Here is a 21626-nt window from a genome sequence, read left to right as displayed (position 1 = left end):
GGGGTTGGCCCCAGGCATTATAGGTAGCAGTTCTGCCCCAAAAGCCAGATGAAATCCCAGGGGATGGAGAATAGGCCCTCTATATAAAAGCAGAAAGCTTTGCGGGGGAGGATGCTATGTCTCTTCTCAGCTTTAATGGAGCCCTGTTGCCAGGACTGACTACCCCTTAGGGGTTTTCTTCATGCAAGGATTATCCCAGCATGGAAGGGATTAGGAACAAGTTAATGCAGTACAGTTAATATAACAGTTGTGGAGTGGAGAAACCATAGAAGAACTGCACTGAGAGCAAATTAAGCACCACTGAGTGCTCTACAAGGACTTTCCAATGACCACAGCACAGGAGAAAGGAATCATTTCGAGATCCGTGGCATTCAGGTACCTAGGTATTTCATATCATGTAACAGATTATATAGCCAAGACAGGCCTTTCCTATAGGTTCCTTCACATTGCTGTGAAAGAATATAGATTTTGGGTAGTCTGGATTTACTACATGTATTTAGTAGGTTACTAGGCTACCAAGGTAGATGGTGTGGACATAGCATAGTTAATTATTAATACAGATTTGTCTCCTCTTTCTGGAAGCGTCCATTACTTTACACATGATTCCTTCAACAAGAGCATAAACAACAATTAAATGTGTCAAGATCTATACATACCACATTAAAGATAATCTGAGCACAACTCGTAAGTAACATGTCGTCATCAGTACAAAAAAAGACCCAAATAGCAATCCAAAGTCTCTTCCTAAAAACAAGATAAAAGGTAACAATTTCCTATTTACAAGAAAATATTCCTTTAATTAACAACTCTAAAAGCCATTCTCTTGGAGTTCATATAAAAATAATCATGTGTGTGAGTGTTTTCACATATATAATATGTTTTTATATATATTTATGGCTTTCCATGCTGAAATATTCTAGATTAAATGAGAAATATAAATGAGCTATTAATTCTTTTTCTCCACTTCCTCAGTTTTTACAGACTCTTCCCCTCCATCAGATAAGGAATCACTACCATATTTCTTCACTTTGTTTTCCACTCTAGTGAGTCTCTGCTTTACTCTCAGTTGGGTTGAGTTGTATTCTGCCATGAGCCTAGCAAACCTAGTCTGTAGATTGTCCAGAGCGCTTTCAAGTCTTTCCACTTTTTCTTCCAAGTCTTTAGGGTCAGCTCCTGCTTTTGCTGCCTCCTCATCTATTAAATTGTCCTTCATCAGAATTTGCCGCCCTTTCTCTTCCAATGCCTTTTTGGCATCAGGATATTCAGTGAGGGCTTCCATCAAATCATCTTTGGACAAACAGAATAGATCGGAATAACCAATGCTCCTGATGTTGGCTGTCCTCCTGTTACCAGATTTGCTACCTTTGATGTTTAAGATGCTGATTTCACCAAAGTAGCTGCCATCGCTTAGGACAACAAACTGTGTTATGCCATCATCTGCCACCACAGCCAACTTCCCCTCCTTAATGATGTACATTTCTCTCCCAATATCCCCCTTTTTGCATATATAATCTCCAGGACTAAAGACTGTAGGTCTCAGCTTCAGCACCAGCTCAATAAGAAGCCCAGCTTCACAATCCTGGAAGATACGCACTTTCTTTAGCGTGTCCAGATGGACGTTAATAGCAATTTCAGCCTTAAGTTTGTCAGGAAGGTTTTTAAGAACTTCCTTCTCATCTACTGTTTTCTTGTTGGTCCAGAGGTAATCAAACCATTTAATGACCCTGGCCTCCAAATCCTTTGTCACCTTTCGGAAATGCATATACTGTTTTATGGAATCAACTTTGGCCTGGAACTCTGCCCTGGAGGCATTCATGTTTGAAATCATAGATCCTACGTTACCGACAATGGTAGCAAAGATCAGCACACCCACCAAGAAGTCAATGACCACAAAGAGATACTCTTCATCTTTCACCGGAGGCGGAGTTTCTCCAATTGTCGTCAGTGTCAGTGTTGACCAATACAAACAGTAAATATACTTTCTGGACAGACGTCCATATTCTGGATGGGTCACATTGGGATAGACCCAGGAGTCAGTTCCAAACCCAATAAGCTTTGAAATTGCAAAATATATACATGCATTCCAGTGGATGATGATAAGAATGTACAAGACAAGATTTCCAATCCGAAACATATTTGGATAGTTTGTCCTGGTTTCTGTGCGGTCAAAAAACTCAAATAGCCTGGCAAACCTCAGCAAGCGGTTAAACCGTAGTTCAGGGTAATTAAACCCTAGTTTTAAATATGCCAGGTCTGTTGGTAACAGAGAGAGTATATCCAATCTGAATTGTGCAGTTGTAGTGTAATGTTGTCTTAATTTCTTTTCATCTTGGACTAGTAAACCTTGTTCAAGAAAGCCTTAAGAGAATAAAAAAACAACAGTTTTTTGTTAGAATACATTACAAAGCTGGGCCACAAACCTACAATTAGTCAGAAACAGCCAGCAGCATATGACTGAAGGATTCTTATTTGCTTGCAAATACTGAAGACATTATTACATTTTAAACTTATCATAATATATATGGACATTAGTGTACTTTCCATAGGTTTCTGGTATATTTCATAACAAGATATTGTATAAGCTTTATATTTAGTAGTAGTAGAAAAATTACAAAAGCACAGAGTCCTCAACCATGACTGGGGCTCCATTGTGATAAGCATTCGATATACACTAAGAGACAGTACATGCCCCAAAGAGCTTACAGTATAAAGGCCCGCAAACTCACAGAGACAATCCTTTGGACCACTGAAACATGGAGCCCTAATGAAGTCAGTATAGCTCCATGTGGGTGTTGGTTCTATCTGTGCAGATCTCATTGCAGGATCAGGGTCCAAATAGATAAGCCACACCAGGAGTGGGAGCATTATTACCCCCTGATGTTCACAGCGATAAAGGACCAGATTCTGATACTCTTCCTCACGTTGAATAGCACTTTATTCCATGATTAGTCCCACTGAAGTCTATGGATTAAGATGCTCTTCAGTGTAAGGATAGCAAAATCAGTGTCTAAAGGTATGTCTACACTACAATTAGACAATTAGACACCCATGGCTGGACTTGCAGGGCTCATGCTAGGGGGCTGTTTAATTGCAGTGTAAACATTAGGGCTTGGACTGGGCTGGAGCCCAAGTTCTGGGACCCTCACCCCTCGCAGGACCCGATAGCCCATGATCCAGCCTGACCTCTACACTGCAAATAAACAGCCCCATGAGGACAAGCCCCATGAGCCTGAGTCAGCTGGCATAGGCCAGTCACAGGTTTTTAATAGCAGTGTGGACACACCCTAAGCGACCTGCTCCAGATCACACAGCAAGTCGGCAGCACAACTGGGAACTGCACTCTAGAAAGTTGCAATCTAGTGTTAGCCTTAACCACAAGACCAATACTCCTCTCCCGATTTAAGTGAATAACTTGGGCTTAGTGATGCAGACAAATACGTGACACAATATGAAAAAATAATCTATATTTTAAATATATTTATAGTACTTAAATATATAATATGAAATAGCTGATCAAATTCTGCTCCTTGGATACACAAAGGCCTCCCTTATTGACTTCAGCAGGAGCTTCCCACTTGTTTTCAATACTAAATGTACAAAGTTACATCAATATTAAGGTGTGGCTGCACAGTTAAAGATCACAAAAAGCCAGACAACCATTATGTTCCATCTGAAGTAATGCTTCAGACATGTTGTGCATCCAGTTTGTTTTATGGTATACAACATAAACAATAAGATATTAAGCTAAACATTTAAGCAGGAAAATAAGGAACTAGACACTACTATGTATGTGTAACATGGCTAAGCTCACATTCCTCTGGTTACCTCAACTTTTGTATTTTCTGACTTCTTATGATTTTAACTGCTCTAACTGAATGTGGCCTGAATGTAGTTTTTGCGTTTAATTTTCACAGTTTTGTTTGAAGAAAAGAGAAAGACATTGACCCTGTTTTAATCAGCCCCAGTTAGTTTTTGAAGCTCACGATAATTGAGGTGAAGAGGCACGGTAGGGGGTTAACCCTCTTATTGTTGGGCAGCTTTCTGCATGGCTGGGTTACAGAGCAGCAGCATGTCTCCTTTATGCTGTGATGGCTGTATCTTTGCAATAAAAAAGGATGGAAATTGATCCTGCAAACTCATGCTTAACTTTATTCATGTGACTAATTCCACTGACTTCAGTGGGACTACTCACATGTGTAATTGTCTGTAGGATCAGGGCTTTAAGGTTGTCAAATGAAATCTTAGAATACGCAGCATATAGTAGAATGCAACCAATATTTAGTGAGACCCTAACATAACAGCATAGATTTTTTTTTTTAATTATCCGTGATTTTCTTCTTGTACCAAAGATTAAGGTGGGGTAGTGTTTTTCTTTTTGGGGAGATGACTTTTTTTTTGTTTGTGTTTCAGTGAGACATTTACAATCTCTCAAAAAAATTATGAGTGAAAAAAAGAGCCAGTCATGGAAACTACTGGGTTGACATTTGGTCCATTAAAGTATACGTGAGATAGTCTTGATGTTGGTAATTTGAGTGACATCATTTGAAGATGGCTTTATGTAACTTTTTAAATGAAATCTTAATTAAAATTAATGCTCTAACCAGTCAGGGAAGATTTATTTATTTCCTACAGACCTTACAGAGCACTGGTCTGGGACTCAGGAGACCTGCCACTGGCCTGCTGGGTGACCTCAGTTAGGTCACTTTGCCTTTCATTGTCTCAGTTTCCCATCTGTAAAATGGAGATAAATGATACTGACCTTTGTAAAGTTCTGTGAAATCTACTGATGAGAAGTGTTATATAAAAGAGTTACGTATTATTATTACTCTCTGAACAACCAGTGCCAACTAGACTATTACAATGATTCACTGAGCATTTTCTACCAAAAATAAACACTTATAGATTCACACGGTCTAAGGCCAGAAGGGACCACTGTGATCATTTAGTTTGACCTCCCGTCTAGCACAGGCCATAGAACTTCCTCACAATAATTCCTACAGCAGATCTTTTAGAAAAATATCCAACCCTGATTTAAGAATAGACAGTGATGGCGAATCCACCACAACCCTTGGTAAATTGTTCCAGTGATTAATTACTCTTACGGTTAAAAATTTACACCTTATCTCCAATATCCAGCCATTGGATTGTGTTATACCTTTCTCTGCTCAATTGAACAGCCCATTATTAAATATTTGTTCCTCATGCAGATATTTATTGTGCATAAATGTGCATAAATGTAGTACGTAAATGTGATTCAGTTGTGGGTTTAAACACAATTATATCCCCCCTTCCTCCAAATACCCAACCAGCCAACGAGAAGTCAGGCCCAGATCATCAAAGGTACATAGCTGCCTAACTCCCAAACAATAGGAGTTAGGTGCCTAAATACCTTTGGTGATCTGGGCCTCAGTGTTTAGATACAATCAGTGGCCATGCTATAAGGTGCCTTAAGGTAATTATCTTACTTTATTGATTTTCTTCATGCAAAACCTGTATTTTGCAGATACAAATAAATATTTGACAAGATTCAACCCATGTAATATTCCCCTTTATTGGCTTCTTGCTCTTGGTTCATCTTTTGATCAGATCATTTATATATACAAATACTGACTTTTCTTTATACCAAAGATTACAGCAACATTTAAATTTTTAAGAAATATGAGAAAATGCAACCAACTTTAAAATCAGTGCAGTTGTGTACTGGGGAATGGGAGAACCTGAAAAGCCAGCTCTACTCTTACAGTAATAGGATTCCTCAGCAGTACAGCTGCAGGGCTATTTGTCAATTCTGAAAGACCTAGATTGCAACAGTGTTCCAAGGGGAACTACACACAATCAGAATCTAAGAAACACAGTTGAGTTGCGTAGTGGTTACTGAAGATGCAAGGAGAATACACATCCAGATGATTCTCAACTAGCCCCTGCAGGGGGAAAATCCTATTGATAGTACAGCAACACCTTTCCTGTATAGCAGCTTTTGGAAGGTTTTAGAAATGTACAAGTCATTTCTTCACAGCAAAGAGGATCACGTGCGAGGATCAGGGGATCTCCTCTTCTACTACACTGCACAATTGGCTACGTGCATTATGAATGATCAGATACCGGGTGCAGTGGGAAACAGGAGTACATGGGCCAGTGATCTGACCAGATAGGATAGTCTTATACACCTAATAAAAATATTGCTTGAGTCCCCTTGCAGTAAATTAGTGGTGCACACAGCAGCATTTTTTCAGCCCTTTTCATAGAAGGGTAATTCCTGTCTGTTAGGAATCTGCCACTACAGTGATCTGTAAAGCAGCCGCTGAAGTATTTGAGCTAAAAGGTTGTTATTGTTAGTACCATTTATATTTCAAACACAGGTCTTGGGTTGAGCGATGAGGAGTCTGTCTATCCATTATAAATCACCACAAAGTAACGTATTAAGTCTGAGTAGTTCAGGTTCAATCTGCCGGAAGTCAAAGTTATTTTAAATAATATTTATCACTTATATAGTACCGTCAAAGAACTGTACAGATGTTGACTGACTAATACTCCCAACACCATCTGGGGTAAGTGGTTAAGCATTATTTCCCTTATCTCACAGACTGCTGAAATATGGCAGAGAGATGAATGGCTTCCAGTCTCACGTTGATTCCTCCAGACCACCCTGTTGTCCTCTCCTTGTCAGCTGTACTTTGAATTAACCACTCCAGTGCTCTCTAAAGTATGTTCCTCCTTCCATGGCCCTGCACTCCTAGAATGGCCTTTTTCAATGACAGCACTTAAAAGAACACTTCCACATTCTACCACTTCACAAAAACCACTGCAGATGCCTGCACTGAAGTGACTAAATGACTCACAATAGCATTTCTGCAATCCCAACCCAGGACTGTTGAGTCAGCATTTTAGCTGTGGTTTGATAGCCTTACAATCCTAATCAGAATAGTCCCATGCAAAGTCTACGACTGCATTTGTATCCCTTGTGCAGTACTAATGAACTCCCATCTTCTCCTCAATTGTTAGAAATCACTGCAAAAGGGAATCTTTTGGGGTATGGTTGGCCTCTTGTGGAAATAAGGTGAAGCCAAATGAATCTAAGTCTTAAGGATATCTCAGATATCTATCTGAGATACACTGATTTGTTAAATAAGTTACTTGCTAAATTTAAACGATAAGGAGGCTACGAGTTTACTTTCTGCTGTGACTTGTTTAAAATGTCTCCCAAGGCAACAGCAGATTTTACCTCCCCCCTGCAACGGTGGTCACCATTTTACTGATGTCATTTGCTTGGTTGCACACAGCCGTTCTGGTTCCAACCCACTTCAAGAGGAAAGTTCTAAGCAGAGGCTTTCACAGCACTTTTGCAGGCAAACTGGCTCCGTCGCCTCATAGGATACTCTTTTTTACATAGAGAATAATTAGCCTGTAGAATTCATTGCCACAAACTATCATTAATGCCAAGACATTAGCAGGATTAAAAGACAGTACTCAACATTTATATAGATTAAAAAAAACCCACTATTATAGTATATAGGGTTGTTTTGTTTTTATTTAAATTTGGAAGGGAATAAATCAATCTCTAATTGAGGAGCGTTAGGAAAAGCTTTCCCTAAACACAGGTTATTCCATAATTTCCCACTTCAGAGTTTCCTGTGTTTTCTTCAGAAGCATAGAGTTTTGGATGCGGTTGGAGACAAGATGCTGAACTATATGGGCCACCGGCATACTGATCCAGTAGGGCATAACCCATGTTAGGTCTGAAAACAATGTAAAATTCTAAGAGGACTCACCTGTCCTGAATCTGACGAGCGTGTCCAGTATGTAGAGGATATCTGAGCTATAGTCCAAGACCAGCCATAATATAATATGCTTAGTTTGTAGCTCATCAAAACAGGCTCTACACAAACACAAAAGCATGGAAGATTTCACTCCTCTGGTACGAGCAGGCGCAGCGAGTACTGTATGTATATTCTAAAAGCATTTGAGCAACTGTTGCTGGCACTGCACAGGCTGTGGGCATCATGTCTGCACTGGAGTATTTGCTGTGAACTTAAATGTCGTGATTTAACATAATGGGATATTTCTGAAACCAAAGGTCTTACACGGTAAGGACAAATTTCACATATATACACATATCCCACACACATTACTCTGCATCAGCCCTCTCAGCACAGATCCTCAAGATCCCACATCACAGCATCAGATCTGCAAGCAGAGGAGGACTGTACAGAATTCATTCGGATCCCATCAAGTTAATTCCTGGATCAACTGGAAGAACGTTTGCTCCTGAGTGACACAGGGCACACCATCTCACATGCCTCCCAGAGGCTAAGTGATCTGACACATTGAGTCCCATTGTCCATTTCACATACTCCAGTAATATCTTCCTGCCATTAGAGGAAAAGCTATGTCGAAATTCCTCATACTAATTTTAAATGACTCTTCTCTGCCTACTCCCACATCTTGCTTGCCATCCCCCAGCCTATCTATCCCTGTATTGACTACCATAAGTTTCTCCATAAATGGTAACAATGACTAGAGAAATACATTGGCTTAGTGTCACCTTGTACTGTAGCCACTAGATGGCACACAGATGCCACTGCAGGCACAGATTTGGGAATGCTTGCTGCAAGTCAAAGACTTTTCAGGCAGAGACACAAAAATCATCAGGCCACAAATCTTATCTCATATAGAAGATGTATGAATGAACTATACAAAGGGGTTCTATGCAAAGTTACCCAAGAAATTTTATTGGGAAATAGAATGATCCAATGGGGAATTAACCAAAATTGGACACTTCTAAATGCTACCTTTAATGAGAAAATAAAACTGGAATAAAGTCCAGTAACTACCAGCCAACCCCTCATCTGTAAGAGTAAAACTGCATCTTCTGCTATAACTGCCCCTGATGGCACCTAGCAAGTGGTCATCAAACTTCTGTCCCAGGAAGGAAGAGAACATTTCAATGACAGGCACTCTGGGCTCCGATGAAAATGCATAAAGCATGAAATGCACATTCTCAGCTTTTGTTTCACAAAAGCAGAGATTTAGAATTGAAAAAAAGAGAATGGAGGGGTCTTCTCAACCTATCATAGAATCACAGAAATGTAGGGCTGGAAGGGTCTTTGAGAGAGCATGTCCAGCCCCCTGGCCTAAGACAGGACCAAGTAAACCTAGACCATCCCTCACAGATGCTAAGACCATTAATGGTTCAGTATTTTCCAAGTCATGCCTGTCCCCAGCCTGGTCTCTTATGAAGGAATTAAATTCCACATTAAGCAATCTAATATAGTATCAGGATTGTTAGTCTTTTAAAGCTGCCTCAAAAAAGGGACACAAGGAGGGTGAGGTAATATCTTTTATTGGACCGACTCCTGTTGGTGAAAGAAAGAGCTGTGTGTGGCTCAAAAGCTTATTTCTCTCACCAACAGAAGTTGATATCACCAAAAGATAATACTTTATTTACCTGGTCTCTTTAACATCCTGGGACTGACAAGGCTACAACTACACTGCATAACGAAGAAACAGCTTTTAACAAGAATGCTATGTTTTTTGTACAAAATGAAAAAGAAAGAAAATGCATAATGGTGTGATGTGGTATAAAGGTTTTAACAGCATGAGTTTAGCAGTAAGTTCTGCAAGTAACTCCAAATGAACGCTGAGAAAATCTTGATAGTGCCCCATCCAGTGTGTGGAGGGGCACTTTTTTTTTTAAAAAAATACAGAAAAACTATTTTAAGAAAATACCTTAAATGTTATTGTTAATATTTTCAGCTCCCTCTGCCTGGAACAACAGGCTTCGTTAGGATCATGAGTCCAAATATACAGACGTGGAGAGAGAAAAAAACACTTCAAAAATCACCTAAAATAGCATTTTTATACAGAATATCAGGATTTTAAGGCCCAGGGAATTTGGGGCCTTTTAGGCTAAAGGCACAGCAAGAATTTCTATCTTTCTGGAATTTCCTCTCATCACCAGTATAGAGCTCCTGTTCATAGCCATGATTGGTGGCAAAATTCTCCTAGCATAATCTGGTCACTGATGCAGTGCTCACTTGTTCTGCACCCCGAGAGAGAGGAGTAGAACTTTTATCTGGCTTGTTGGGCTATTTGTGGGAGGTGGAGGGTAATGGCAGCTGTTTTAATCTGTTCGGGGGGACAGATTAGTGAGCGGAGTGCAGGCAGTCCAAAGTACAGTACATGATATATGTATGGGACTCTTAATTTTATCCCATAGATATCATTTCCACATATGTGATGTACATATGTAGGTGTGTATGTATATTATATACATGTACTTTAGAAGAACAGAAACCAGAATAAACGATTTGGAACAGATGTCTGACACATAACCCTAAACAATTTAAAAAAAGCGCATATCCTCAAGAAAACTAATTAGGGAATGAGCAATGCAGCAGCAGTAATGGGGAAGAAAAAGTCTGGGCACTATATTAAAATAAAAGAATCAGGTGGGCTTTTCCAGTTTCAGACATGCCAGGCACCCTTTCTGCAGCCTAAAAGAACCATTAAATGTAAAATCCATACCTGCACACTAGCATACACCAGTTATAGAATACTGGTGTTGCGATTATGGTCAGCCACCTATAGTACAGGTTGCTTGAAGGATCAACCACAAAGATCTCCTTTTTCTTCCTGAAAAGTAAAACATGCAGAGGTACACTGGGGGAAATTATTTCCATAAGGAGGTCACGTTTTTGATCTCCAAGGCTGAACACCCTTCTAGTAGATCGTAATGGTTGCAGCTCAGTTAATGACAAAGGCATAGCACCAAAGGATGTGCCATCCTTGCCGACATCCCAGATATTACTCAGTACAGCAGCTGAAGCTTTTCTCATTTGAATCAGTCTATTCCTCCATGCCCAAATTCCATGGAAATCAAAAGGAACTAGAAAAATGTACACAGATGTCAAAATAACATATCTGAAACCCTTGCTATCATTAAAAACCCCAATTCTGCACATTCATAGTATGGGCGCCCTTCTTTTAAAACTGAAAATCAACCTATTTACCTTTCCCACCAGCCATGAATTTTTACCAATTTCTTCTAAAAGCCACAACAAAATTGTGATAACCCCATTCCTTGAGTCAAAGAGGTCACTGCCTACTTTGCACTCTCAAAAGAATACCCCTTTCTCATATAAGTCAATCCCATTCTTTTCTCTTCTGGTTTGTTTCAAAGAACCTTAGACTTGTGTGAAAGGACAGACCCCACTGCACCCCACTGTGGGAGGTAGACAGAGCTTCCTCTAGAACAAAGTTTTGGTTAAGAGAGAAGAATCTATGTCCTGGGATCAGAAAGAATCCATCCAGAAGTGGCATTCTTCACTAGGGATACTACAGTAATATGGTACCTACAGCATACTCTACACACATCTGTGATGTATTCATTATACCACACCCCTCAAAACCAGCTTTCATTCTGAACACTCATTCTCTTTCCATCTTTTCTTCTTTACATGGCATTGAACTAAAGCCAACCCTGATCAATGGGAACAGAGTTTATAAATTGCTAATTAGGGAACAATTGTCTATTTACTTAACACTACGTTCCAAATGCGCTGCTTGATGTAAGAAATCACAACCACATTGTTGCTCCTGCTCACAGTAGGGTAAATAATGGAAAATATAACTGAAGATGTTGAATTGGTCTGTAGTTGTATAAATATAATGTTTTTGTTCTGTGCCCCAACTTGACCCTATAGATATTATGAACCATGACCAAGCCTGTACAGACTTACAAAGGAGACTGCTGTTAACTAATACGGCCTGATAGAGAAGGCAATTTCTTGCCTTCTCACGTGATCAGAGATCATTTGAATTACCTTTACTGCTGAGTGTGAAGCAGGAGTGCCAGAATAGGTGGGGGGGGGGGTGGGCGCAGAGGGCCATGGCCCCATCACTTTACCGGATGTAAGGATGAGCGATGGGGTGGAGAGGAGCGAGCAGGGGGCGGGTCTTGGGGGAAGAGGCAGGATGGGGGCGTGGCCTTGGGGGGAAGGGACAGCGCAAAGACGGGAGCTTGGTGAGAAAGACGGCGTGGATACAGGGCGTTGGGAAAAAGGGGCAGTGTGGGGGAGGGGCCATGGTTCGGGTACTGGTGGCCCCTTCCCCCTTTTAGGGAGCTTCCACTACTCCTGGTCTGAAGTTAGTGCAACAAAGCATTAGGAAGGTGCCAAGGACAGGACTGTATGCGTGGGAAGATGCTGCAAGTTCCTTGAGCAGTTGCACAGTTTCAAATTTGGAAATTTATTATAGCTTTGACTCAAGAACACCCCTGCGGCCTGGGGAAACACTGACTGTAGCAGGAGCCTTGCTCTGAAGACTTAACTACTCCATGTAAGGCTCTATGGTGCAGAAGGTGTGTTACAACCACACTTTCACTAGTAATACTTACTCCTCTTTTTTTTTATCGTCTTTTTTGTCGTCTTTTTTCTCCTCTTTCTTTTCCTCCTTTTTTTCTTCTTTTTTCTCCTCCTTAGCCTCTTTCTTTTCTTTATTCTTGCTGTGTAACATAGCATATTATTTAGCAATGTTCCCAGTTTACCAGGCTAAGCTAGGCTAGAGGATGGAAGTTGAGGTGGGATAAAGGAGGCTACAGAGCTGGGTTTTGCTCCTACAGAAGAGGAGCGGGCAGGGGTTCTCAAGTAGGCCATCCACCCATTTGGTATAAATGGGACGTGTATTATATGGTCTACGCTCCAGAATTAACAGTAGCGTGGTACTAAATCATCTTGGCTGATTTTGTGAGAGATTAACCCATGCTTTATCAAGCAAGTAAATACAACAGTGTTTTCTTTGTTTATAGTGAAATGTTTCCCGTTTGCTTGACTCTTTAAAATTCAGGCAGTCAAAAACTTCTATTTCATGGCATTAGAACTTGAAATGGTTTGACAGTCTCAAGATTTGCTTGGTCCTTTGACATACTCTAACCCCAACAGCAGTGACTGCCTGTTTAAAGCTGTGATGGTGATTAAGTAAAAAGGGTCAGATCCTCCTCTCACACTTGTTTTGCACCTGTGTAACTCCAATTAAAATTACTCCTGACTGACACTAGTGCAAGAGGAGAGCCATAGCCAATGTTTGAACAAAGCCAACCAAAACGTGGAAACAAGCTTGTGCTGTCTATTCAGCACAGCAATGTTATTCAAAATCTGAACATGAAAGGTGAAATTCTGACCCGCTAGAAGTAATAGGAATTTTGTCATTTATTTCAATGGGCCAGGTTTTCACCTCACATTTATTAATTGTTTCATAGACAAATAAACGTAAATAAACAAATGACATTCTACCACTGCTATCTCTTCACATTGTTATTTCCTGACATTCAACAGCATAAGAGGTAGACCCAAGCTGCAAGGTTCTGGTCCAGATACAAACTGTTGTACAGTTCAGATCTGGGGCTCTGCTTCAGCCCAGTATAGAGGAAGCAACCAAAGTCTGGGGTTGTTCAAATCCAGGTTGTGGTGGTATGTCTCCATTTACCACAGAGACAAAGAAACCTTTTTCAGATTGGAAGGAAATTATTTGCTAAAATTTTGCCACTACTTGATCTATCTTTAAATTTGGGGCCAAATTCTTTGTGTGTAAATGGTGAAACTCCACTAAAGTTAATGGAACTGTATCAATTTATACCAACAAAGAATTTGCCCCCCAAAATTTCCACATACAATGTTGTATTTAAGATTCCCCCCCTCCCCACCCCCTGAAGTAGACAGTGTCCCCATGCTTCAGTTAGGAAAGCATCAATATCCCTGACAGTTCAATGTAAATGGGCCCCTTGCAAGTCTAAAACTCTACATACAAGCTGTGGCTTGGGTGGCAGACATAACATTTTCCTCCCAGGGTGGCTGTCTGTTCCACTCTGATCTGCACACACTAGGAACTAGTCTACACTGGCAGCGCTTTTATGTGGCTTGTGTGGTCACCTCAGAGCACGGGGAGAGAGCTCTCCCAGTGCCCTAAAAAAACCACCCCATCTCCAAGAGCTTTACAGCGCCAAAACTTGCTGCACTCAGGGGGGTGTTTTTTCACATCCCTGAGCGAGAAAGTTGCAGAGCTGTAAATTGCCAGTGTGGACAAGCCCTAGTTCTGATTCTGCTCTCACACCAGTGTGAATCAGGAGTAAATTTATTCAAGTGAACTGAATCACTCCAGTGTGAAGCTAGAGTATACGAGAGCAGAATCACCTAACAGAGAGGCATGTAGAAAAATCCTACTTGCAGGATCTTAGCCAATGGGCACAGCAGGGAAAAATGCCATGAGCTCACATCACGTTTATTCACCACATGTTCTTGTGTATGCCTCTCACAGCAGAGAAAGCTTATGCTGCGCTTTGTAGGGTTACCTAAGAACATACCAATTTTAGCGAGATTACAGTATTTTAAGGGACAGGACGACAGTGTGAAGAGATATTCACTAATTTTAAGATAAGTGCAATTGACTTGGAAATAGGCCTTACCCAATGGTAATAAACATAAGCCCTGATACTGCTACCACCACACCCCCATTGTGATGCAGCAGAGCAGTGTTATTTGGAAGACCCCTGCCTTATGCTGCTGGGGGGATTGAAAATCCTAAAACCATCCCTGTTTGCATTCTCCAAGAGGTTATTTTAAATGTTCATCAAACCAGGCTTAAGCATAGTCAACACACACAGTGAAACTTCACTGATGCCCATGAAAATCCAGGGAGCACAACTATAGGGCAAAACTAGCCTTTGTGTTGATTGTCTGACTAATCAAAAGGGCTCCTAAACATAAGGCCAATCAAATAAGACGCTGCACGTCAACCCACCTTAGCAGGGCTAGCACAACAGCAGAGGGTGCTATTCACAAGTTCATTTTCCTTACCATTAGCCTCCTGATCTTGTGTGATTGCATTTTAAATTGAAATATTGCCATCCCCACAAAGCTCTATGCCATTCAGAAACACTCTTGGGTATCACATTATCCATTCTGAAAGCAAGCTACCATGCTTTTGTGTATGACATGAACCCCATTCATAACCACTACTTGTATCAACGCACAGGTCCATGACACTCCACGTGTTTGGCTCCCAGGGGTGATTGTATAATGAGGGCAGAACGTTTCTTTTTCAAAGAGCTGTGCTGCTGCACATTTATGAGCCTGATGATGCAAGGAAGATTCATTTGACATGGCTAAGCAACCAAAATGTATCCGCGCCTTTGAACCATGGAGAGGGTGCTTTGACAAAAATCAGTAGTTAACCCACTCATCAGCAGATGGCTGTTTTTATTGTATTTGGGGATGGAATTTCCCCTGACCCTATCCATTTACTACAGGTATTCACTGGGGGCTGGATTCACTCACCTCTTTGTTCAGACACTGCTCTATCTATCTCCCTGCTCTAAAACACAGCAGCTATTGCTACAGCAATGTTAGCACAATGCAAAAGCACTCTAAAGGCTCGCCACTTGAGTCAAAGGAAAGGACAGGCCACTCCTTTCCTCTATCCTGAGAGCAAGCACAGCCCCTGCAGGATACTTGCAGATTTGAAGACCTCATCTCCACTGCCCCAAGAGTGGGCACTCTGCTGCCCCTTCCATCTTGACAAACATGGAGCGTTAACAACACCTGCAGTTTATTTCCTCTGAAGCAGCATTCAGGTAATCATTTGAAAGGATATTCATGTCTATTCCCTTTGACTAAAGGAAATGGAAAGGTCTTTTGGCCAGTTTCTCCTGAATATAGAGGGAACAGACGTCCCTGCAGTCTGGGAAAGACTTGCCAGCCTTTACCATTATAATCATATTACTATAGTAATCAATAAAATGCAATGCTTACATAATGTTTTTCACCTTTAAACTGCTCTACATATCAACTAACTCTTCCTCACAACACCCCTGTAAGGTAAGTAAGCATTGTCTCCATTTGGAGAACCTGTAGCACCAATAGTTGAGTGACAGGTGCAAGGCCACAACATGAGTCACGGCCAGAAATGGGATCAGAATTCAGAATTTATGTCTCTCGGTCCTGTGCCCTGACCACCTAACCATGCTTTGCACTTTTAGTTCTACGATTACTGTTCTACAGTAATTGCCCCCAATACTAAGGATTTGGGGCTTTGTTGTAGCACACATGACACTTATTTTTAAATCGAGCACACAGAAACAAACAAAAAAAATCACTGAAAGAGAAGTAAGAATTTCTCCCAAGTGTAAGTACGGGGTTTTGAATTGGAAAGAAGTTTTCAGAGAATTTATCATTTTAAATTCACAGTGTATTGCTCAACAATTAATTGTTTGGCGGAATAGGAGCAATTTCCTCTGTTTCTAATATGGCCTAAAATGATCAGAAGAATTCCCTTTTGGTCCTGGGGATTTTTTATTTTGTTTTTACCCAGGGAGGAAATGAAAAACTAGACTAGCGTCATGGCAGGAACAAAACTGCTGCTGGATGCTGTGCCATTCCCAGAGCTAGAGGGCAAGAGCCATTATCAACAGCAGGGTGGAGTGATTCCAGATTACACATTTTCTAGAGCTCTCTTCCTTTGAAGGAATTAATTAGCCTCTGAAATCTAAAGCGTTATTATTCCCTATCACTTCCACAGATTTCAAGGCCAGAAGGAAACGTTGTGATCATTTCTGTAAGACCTTCTGAATGACACAGGCCATAGAATTTCACCAAGCAATTCCTGCACCTACCCAACGACTTTTGGTTTAGCTAAAGCATATCTTTTAGAAAGACATTCCATCCTGATTTACACTGAGTGCATCCAGAACTTCCGCATAACCTGCTCAATATCAACTTTTAACCAGATGACAACCTGAAGGTACTTGAACATTTGATTTGGAAGCAAAGCCCCGTGTGTCAATAAAAAAGAGAACACTGTTAAAAAAGAATATACAGTTCTCTCATTCATAAGTTTAAATGTTAACAAACCCATTAACAAAGCTGCAAAATCAGCCAGCCTGAATTTGAAGAGGAGGGGGCTAGGGAGCTGTTTGCTCGGACTGGGTGGAGGAAAAGGAGGGAAGCTGCCCTTCAAGTTAGCACACAAAGAATTCTCCTGGAAACACAGGGATATTTCCATGACCTACAAAACTAGATCTTTCTCTACAGCCATATATCAGGAAGGTGCTTGGAAAAAGATAAGCAGGAGTCTATAGCTACAATTGTCACTAACATGTTTTGAACAGAGAAGAGGGTAAGAAGCTGACACATCACAAGCAAGTAGGTACCATGAAGCAAGCAGTGATGTACTTACTCTTCATTGGTGTTGTTGCTGTTGTTGACATTAAATCTGGCCAGGGACCAGTGACTGTAGCAAGTTAAACAGAGCACAGTAAAGGAACAATATGAAAGCCTTGGACATTTTGTGCACAGGTTTACCAACATGATAGGAACAGCAGTTCAGTCTACACACATTCTGAAAAGATTAAGAGGGTCAACTTTGACCGCCGCTGTAAGCCCCTTTGCATAACTATTCAGGGCACCAATTGCCCTTGATCACGTGCAGAACATACACGTTTGTGACCATGTCAGATGTGTGAAGCACTTTAGCATACTCTCATGCGTATTAATGCTTGACAGCATGAATCTCGCTATTTATAGCAGCGTTCCCATTTGGCTGCTCTTATGTGTGTTTCTCAAGCCTTTCAAGTCTTCTTTACAGAAGCAGTGCCAAGAATCCTGGACAGATAGCAGAAATGCCTACTGTTGCTGCAAAATTAACTCTCCATAATGTGACAACAATTCGGAGCTGCTGTCACATGGTAACAGCAGTGTAATCTGAGATGGGGAGACTGGGTATCTAAAGAAATAACATTGTTGGCACAAGACCAGTTTTCTCCACTCTAATGGCTTTGAATCAGAACACTAATGGGCTCCTGATGCAGAAATCAGAAAATCTCTTGGCTGTTGACTTGAGTGACTAGAAGATAGTAGCATGACTAATCAGACAAAATATATTAGACATGCAAAGAAATACACGGTTTCCAAGCTTGAATTATTGAGAAGCAGTTTCAGTAAAGATGGAACTGTATCGATCTGCCGCAAATCTGTGTGATGTTCACTATAATATGAATTACCAGCTGCAAATTCAAACTAAAATCCTTACCCATCTCAGACTGTGCCACAAACTAGGTGAGCCTGAGCTTCAAAGTAATGAGCCTGCCAAAAAGTTAAGTTCCATCACTGTGTTTTAACAAACCGCAACATTTTTTTTAGCCAGCTGTGTGGGGTAATTTAGGCCAATAAGGCCTGGTCTACACTACAGAGTTAAGTCGATGCAAGGTAGCTTACGTTGACCAATGTAAGTTTCTACACTAAAATTTCGCTCCTGCTGATGTAACTGCCCCACTACATCGACTTAATAACTCCACCCCCACAAGAGGCATAGTCAATGTTGATGTAGTTAGGTCAATACAGCGTCAGTGTAGATCAGTGGTTCTCAACCAGGGTACACGTACCCTGGGGGTACGCAGAGGTCTTCCAAGGGATACAACAACTCATCTAGATATTTGCCTAATTTTACAACAGGCTACATAAAAAGCACGAGCAAAGTCAGTAGAAACTAAAATTTCATACAGACAATGACTTGTTTATACTGCTCTACCAACTATACACTGAAATGTAAGTACAATATTTATATTCCAATTGATTTATTTTATAATAATATGATAAAAATGAGAAAGTAAGCAATTTTTCAGTAATAGCGTGCTGTAACACTTCTGTATTGTTATGTCTGATTTTGTCAGCAGGTAGTTTTTAAGTGAGGTGAAACTTGTGGGTGCGCAAGACAACTTAGACTCCTGAAAGGGGTACAGTAGTCTGGAAAGGTTGTAGACGCTGTATTGCTTACATCGACTGTTACTGGCTTTCAGCAGCCATTCCACAATGACCCACACTGACAGTACGATCGGTGCAAGTGCTCCTGGTGAGGACACACACCGCCGACAGAAGGAGTAAAGTGTAGATGCACACAAATGATGTAATTACTGCAGTGGCTGTATGCTGACTTAAGTTAGGTTGACTTAGTGCATGTCTACACCACAAAATTAAGTCATGTATTATGTTCATTTGCAAAGTAGAAAGCTTGGAAACACAAGAAGGGCTCGCTTGAAGGCATTCGTTCATTTATTGAAAAAAAGATTTTAGATAAGCGAACATCTTCTAACGACTCAACTCAGCTAAAAAAAAATTCTGATTTCTGGACCAGAAGCCTATCAGTGATTTGACAGTGTATATTTGAGTGGGTATGATTAAGTGTTACTGCATTTTACACAAATACTTGTAGTGGAGTTTCCAAGCACTAGAGCAAGGGTGGGCAAACTATGGTCCACGGGCCGGATCCAGCTCGTCAGGGCTTTGGATCCGGCCGGCGGGACTGCCACCCCCGTGGCGCCGTGGGCCCCGCACCACTCCTGGAAGTGGCCAGCACCACGTCCCTGCAGCCCCTGTGGGGGTCAGGGCAGAGGGCTCCGCACAGGGAACTGCGGCCAATGGGAGCTTCGGGGGAGGCACCCCCAAGCGAGGGCAGCAGGTGGAGCCCTTTGCTCTCCCTCCCCCAGGGGCCGGGGGGACGTGGTGCCGGCCACTTCCGGAAGCAGCACGGCGTGGGGCCAGGGCAGCCAGGGAGCCGGCCATTGCCCCGCTGCACACTGCTGCCACCCCGGAGCCGCTCAAGGTAAGCGGCACAGGCCAGAGCCTGCACCCCAAACCCCTCCTGCATCCTGCACCCCAACCCCCGGCCCTGAGACCCCAACTCCCTGCCCTGAGACCCCTCGTGCACCCCACAACCCTTGTGCACCTCAACCCCCTACCCTGAGCCCCCTCCCGCACTCCACACTCCCTCCTGCACCCCAACCGGTTGCCCTGAGCCCCTTCCCACACACCGTGCTCCCTCCCTCCTGCACCCCAACCCCATGCTCCTACCTGCAATTTCCCCACCTAGATGTGGCCCTCAGGCCAAAAGTTTGCCCACCCCTGCACTAGAGGCTAACATCCAGATTCTAAATGTCTTTGCACTGGGAACTGCTTTCATCCCCAGTATAGGGCAGCAGAGTGAGAGCAGGTAAGCTGACCATATGTCAACGTGCTCTTTTGGGAAGTATTTTCCTTCCAAGTAGTTCAGAATAAAGTCCAGGTGTAAGGGACTGTTATATCATAAGCAATGTAAGCTAAAAACGTCACTACTGAAACCCTTGCCAACATGCTTTTGAGGAAGAAAACATTTTAAGGAAATAGTGTTCATCATCATCATTCATGTGAGGCTCACACCATTGGTTTGTTCAGTGCTTGAATAGGATTGTGTAGTATAGGTGTTTACACTATAACCTGCTTCTCACTGCAGAGTGGGAAAAAGTGAGGAAACTGGGGCATACCAGAGGTTCAGGGGACAAAGCATTTATTTTCTCCATTCAGGAACTGGGTTTGTTACTCTTACCGATGAACAAATACAGAAATAGCTTTTCTAAGCTGGGGTTGCACATTTGCTAGCAAGCACAATGACTGCCAACAAAAGCAGCCGGAAATGCATTAGTTGTAGCAGAAGTATCAACATCATCTGCATGTTGCATCCCATATTATATCAGCTGCTGGGAAAATGTATTATTTACCTAAGTGCTTCTGCAAGCTACCTGCAACTGAGAGCTTGTGCCTCCATCTGTGAGGCCAAAGACCACAGAGCTACAATTTCAAACTGAATCATGCCCTCCTCCACTGCTTATCTAGGGAGACCTGCCAAAGCAATGGTTACCTTCAGCTAATTATGTATAAAAACCCTAGCATGACAATCCCTAGAGAAATTAAAGTTATTAAGCAGCTCTATCTTATTTCTGTTCCATTGCTGGCTAAGCTCTACTCTATTGAAACTCATGTAATTGGATATGCTGATTTCCGGAGAATTAGGGAAGCCTCAGCTTGGACTGTACTCACTGTTGCTTTCTCCAGTTTTCTTGGAAGTTGGAGGACTTAAATTACTTTCAGGGAAGTTTCTGGAGAGTATTAGCTACCCTACTCATTTCCTGTCCTCAAATAAAACCAAGCATGCTCACATCCCATTCACAGAAAGAACATGATTACTCCAAGACCACTCTTCTCCCACTAAAGGACAATCGGATCAACATACCTTTTCACTTTGTCTGGCTGCTCATAGTTGCTCAAATTGGAGTGAGTGTTACTTTCCCTACTGGACGCCTCTTTGAGCTCTGGCCCTCGGATACGCTCAAGGAAAGAATCTGGCCTTTGGTCTTCATGATGCAAATGTCGGGTCACCCATGATCTCAGAGAGGAGACGAAACGGGATAACCTGCAAGGAAGAGACACGCCGTGCTGTCTGAAGAGACAAGAATCCCAGATGGCTCAAGGCTTCCTGCCGGGCTAGAGCCACACCCAGTAGCAGCTAGAACTTCTCCATCAATGGGCTTGAGTGGAGAGTACCCCAGATGGGGTTTTCACAGCCCCTGGATCCCTGTCACATCACTGGAGTCTGACATTTTGCTGTATAATACTAGGCACCTGCAACAACTTCCACATCATGGGCTCTCCATCCTCTGACATGGTAAAGGAACCAGGAAGATATCTTATTCACCAGGCCTCAGTGTCCCCCACCAGCACCACATGGGACAGGAGCCCGATAGACCTCCCTAGCTGTATGATCAGCAG

The 21626-nt window shown here is 42.0% G+C and overlaps 1 protein-coding gene across 6 annotated transcripts in view; it reads right to left on the bottom strand.

Annotated features, from left to right (window-relative positions):
• Positions 1-478: 478 nt before the first annotated feature.
• The window catches only part of CNGA3 (cyclic nucleotide gated channel subunit alpha 3), a 58949-nt gene continuing 37801 nt past the window's right edge, over positions 479-21626 (bottom strand). For 4 of the 6 annotated variants that reach the window (XM_075130759.1, XM_048858686.2, XM_048858694.2 and 1 more), the window contains exons 4-9: positions 21091-21270; positions 17227-17280; positions 12395-12502; positions 10525-10632; positions 7770-7876; positions 479-2358 (exon numbers count right to left, since the gene is read on the bottom strand). In XM_075130759.1, the coding sequence (XP_074986860.1) occupies positions 947-2358; positions 7770-7876; positions 10525-10632; positions 12395-12502; positions 17227-17280; positions 21091-21270 (1969 nt within the window). In that variant the 3' untranslated portion in view covers positions 479-946. The remainder of the gene's footprint in view (positions 2359-7769; positions 7877-10524; positions 10633-12394; positions 12503-17226; positions 17281-21090; positions 21271-21626) is intronic. The other 2 variants (XM_048858708.2, XM_048858718.2) reach the window with 2 other exon arrangements.

Source organism: Caretta caretta, chromosome 1 (genome assembly GCF_965140235.1).
Source record: "Caretta caretta isolate rCarCar2 chromosome 1, rCarCar1.hap1, whole genome shotgun sequence".
NCBI lineage: Eukaryota > Metazoa > Chordata > Testudines > Cheloniidae > Caretta > Caretta caretta.
Note: the sequence above shows the minus strand (reverse complement) of the source record. Positions and strands in the feature narration are given on the sequence as shown.